Source organism: Cyprinodon variegatus, unplaced genomic scaffold, assembly GCF_000732505.1.
Source record: "Cyprinodon variegatus isolate N-32 unplaced genomic scaffold, C_variegatus-1.0 Scaffold97, whole genome shotgun sequence".
Taxonomy (NCBI): domain Eukaryota; kingdom Metazoa; phylum Chordata; class Actinopteri; order Cyprinodontiformes; family Cyprinodontidae; genus Cyprinodon; species Cyprinodon variegatus.
The window spans coordinates 238349-242242 of NW_015150550.1; the positions used below are offsets into that span (position 1 = coordinate 238349).

A 3894-nucleotide genomic window follows, 5' to 3' on the forward strand; every position below is an offset into this window, starting at 1 on the left:
ATGGGTTATTCGTGATTTGTAATTGTATTGTTGCCAAGCTACAAATGTATAGATTGGATTCATAACTTCTAAACTTGTATTCTCACAATTGAAATCCAAAATACATATTTTAGATTTAATCAAGTTTAATAACATTTTACAATTTTAGACACATGCGCATATGTTTTCATTGACAGTTATCTTACTCTAGAAGCTATCCTTACTTTAACTTTCTTCTTGATGTGCTGCCACAGTTTATTTGTGAGTAATGCCCACGTTCTGCCTTGCTTTCATTCTTCATGACTTCACCTGCTGTCTCCTTTATAGCTCCAGTCAGCTGCGATTCGTTTAAGAACTGCCTGATGCGCTTTCCTCCCACCTCTGAGTGCTTTGGCAACATCAACGCATTCTTCAAAGAGAACGGCATCTCTCCGCCTAAAATCCCCTCCATGCCTCGGCTCCCCACCCAGCTCTCTGACGTTACCAAGCATCTTCCCTCCCTGCCCCCTGAGCTACGCCAGGAGTTCTCCCAGATCAGACTCACGCAGGTCCCACGGAGCATCGTCCAGACCCTTACTGCGCTTCTGCCCAAAGAAGCAGAAGGGTCAGCTGGCCCCAGTCTGTCCGGCCTCAGCCAGAGCCTTTCCTCTGTCCCACAAAAGCTGTCTCAGTTTCCTAGACGAACTCAGGAGTGCTTCCTAAACATCCGTAACCGCCTCAACAGCCTTATGCCACAAGATGCCTAAGAAACAACAACAGCAGAAACAAACGCAAAACAACATGCAGCCGGACTTAGAACTCAACCACCTCATGCACCACTCGCCTCTCCCTCCCCCTTATCATCCTCCCCTAAGGTCTCGCTCCCCTTCTCCTTCCTCACCTAGCGGTAGCACCCTCGAGCTACCCAATGTGCCCTCCTATCCACGCCTGCCTCCCATTGCCAGCCCGCCATCGAAGCAGCTCTACCCGCTGCCCCGGCAGCTGTCTGGGCTCTCTAATCCGGCCTTCTTCATTGAAGATGACTCAGGTGAACCCGTGTTAGTGCAAGTTGACTCTACCAGTTAAACTGCAGGAAGGTATTTCATGACCCAAAATGAAAGGCTTGTTTGTGCAGTTGTGTGCTACTGCACCACTTAGTTCAATCACAACTCTATTTATCAAACAAGATAATCCATTTTGTACAAGACAATTAGAATAAGAACACAAATATGTGCGTCAGAGTCTAGATCGACCGATATCGCTAACCAATCCCAGATATGTGCTGTTGATATTTTGGGGCTGATTTTTTATGCCAAAGTAGCTTTTTCTTCTTATATTCACGATGATAAAAATGATACAGATAAAACTGTTACATAAGTCTCAATTAAAACAAACAAACAAACAAAAAATAATTAATTGACAAAACATGAACAATGAATAGCAAATGGAGGAAATGAGAGTGGAAGATCTTCTCAGACCTGTCTGTGGATCAGCTGCTACTGATACAAGACCAAAACAGAAAAGCTGTTCAGTTGATATACTGTATTGGTATACTCTACATCAGAGCATCTAAAAACAAATTTGAGCAGACAATATAATTTATTTCTCAATTTAGCTGAGTTTATCAGTCTATAGCAGCTATAGACTATAAAAAAAATTGAAGAACAAAACATAGTAAAAAATTAACTAAAACAAAAAAACTTTACAAGAGTATGGAGGATTAAAGTCACTAAAAGAAGACTCTATCAGTCCTCCATATAAGAAATTAAGCTCCAAGGGTTTATCTACACCAGAACCAGCTTATTTCGGGGATACAGAACCCGTCTCCTCCCTGATGTTGTAAATCAGAAGCTAACAAAGCAATGACAGTTAGACTCTATGCAAATTTCTGGTTTGAAAGAAAGTAAAAAAACAGTCTTTAAAAATGTTTGTCACATTACTCTGATATGAATCAAATGCGGAAAATTAGTTTCATTAAAAACTCTTACTGACAAGAAACAGGAAAAGTTTAGTTTTGCTAAAGGTCAGTCTCTCTATAAAATCTATAAATATTTCTATTAGAAGAAGGTAGAAAATCATCTACCTCTACACAGCCAAGAACTGTTAATGTCTTAGTGGGAATCCTAACTGAGTTCAGAAGTCTCTGTTTAATGGCTGGTTCTCGGCCGGCAGTCAGAACCATGGGAAAAAATGATTATTTCTCCGCAGCACGGAGGGTTCTAATGGATCTATTTCTAAAAAAGATTAATCATCTGTTCAGCAGGGTTTTTTTTGTTGGTTGTATATAAAGCTAAATAAAAATAAAAGCACAAACAGGATTTTGAGACCAACCCAAGTCCGAGAAGTCTAAAAAAAACCACACATAGATGCACGGAAGTTCTCTGAATAAACACAGAACTTTTTAAATTCTGTGTGCATTTATCTTCAATTAAACTCTTCTTGCCCAATAGCTAAGAAGAGCTGTGTTAATTGGCTGCAGACTCCTAGTATTAGAGCATAAATACATGAGCCAGATAAGAGAGACTGGATGACTTGGCATATGAGTAAGCTAGTTTGCATCAGTCAGGGACCTGATGCACATGTCCTAGTTCACTGGTGGATCGTCTTGTATTAGCTGGATGTAGGTCCTGCTAAATCTGTCTGCTGTCCTGCTTCTGCTTCTAAGCGTGTTCAGCCCATGAATGCTTCACCTGCAACTTAGAAGTTTTTCTAATATAATCTTAATTTGATCAAATATTTTAAAAAGGTGCATCTTAACGTCTATTTTAGTGGATTTATTTGAACAGTTTTATTAAATTGTTAAACTCAACTTAACTAGATCTGTATATTCAAGTCGTTCTTTGTGTTATTTTTAATTATTCTGCATTGCAGTGAACGAAAAACTCAAAAATGTGGATTCTCAGTAAATTGTAATAATAAGTCAGAACAATTAAAACGATTTTATCCTGGAAATGTTCTGATATGTCTATGTTCTGGTCTCTACAATAATGAAGCAGAACGTTGAGTGATCTCTGTTATCCCCCATAAGGACAGTTAGACATTAAAGGTCTCCTCTTAGCTCGGTCAGGACAGTTCTGATGTTTGGATGACTGTTTCTCAGTGTTACAAAGTTTGATTTTCAGATTAAAGTAAAGTTTTAATTTCATTTGTAAATCCAAATCCCAGAGTCAAGAGGAAGAATCCCGGAACTCACTGAGGTCCAGTGGGAGTTTCCACAGTCAGTGGCCAGAACCAGCCATCTGCTGGTTCTGGTCCAAAGTCAGAGCAGCCGTCTACCAGGATGATTACAACCCTTCCTGCTTCCCTCTGTTGATAAGCTTTCTTAAGATACTGATTTTATTTTCCTGCAGGACTTGGTACTGACCCGAACTATTAAAAGGTACCAGGATCTATTTTTATCACAGGGGAAACACCAGCAGACTGGTCTGATCAAAACCCCTCAGAGAATCTAAGGGCTGTTGTAAAAACAAAAACTAAAGGATCCAGAACCTAAATAATGAAAAGCTGAAGTCCGGTCATTAAGGAACCTGGGCTTCCAGAACATCTCACAGAACCACAGGCGGTTCTCCTCCATGCCACTCTGATGCCAGAACTAAGAGCCTATTCTATGCAAAACCTGGACATTTTTTTCTGTAGAAACTTAATTCTTTTTTTTTTTTTTACTGGGAACTGAAGTAATTTTTTATGGTTTTATTTAAAAGGGACAAAAACTGAGCCAAAATTACAAATCAGCAGCTCAGATACAAAAAAATATTATACAGTCAATTTAAGACTTCATCAAAACAACTCGAAATTCATTTTTAAAGATGGCAGATTGTCTTTTCTTTACTGGCTCATCAACATCCACCAGACATATATATATATATATATATATATATATATATATATATATATATATATATATATATCAGAGTTAGAGATATTTCCCTGGTTTTA

The 3894-nt window shown here is 38.8% G+C and overlaps 1 protein-coding gene across 1 annotated transcript in view; it reads left to right on the plus strand.

The window, feature by feature from the left end:
* Positions 1-588: 588 nt before the first annotated feature.
* LOC107084291 (cyclic nucleotide-gated cation channel beta-1-like) overlaps positions 589-3894 on the plus strand; it is a 13708-nt gene continuing 10402 nt past the window's right edge. The window contains exon 1 of the mRNA XM_015374075.1: positions 589-1006. Within this exon, the coding sequence (XP_015229561.1) occupies positions 718-1006 (289 nt within the window). The 5' untranslated portion in view covers positions 589-717. The remainder of the gene's footprint in view (positions 1007-3894) is intronic.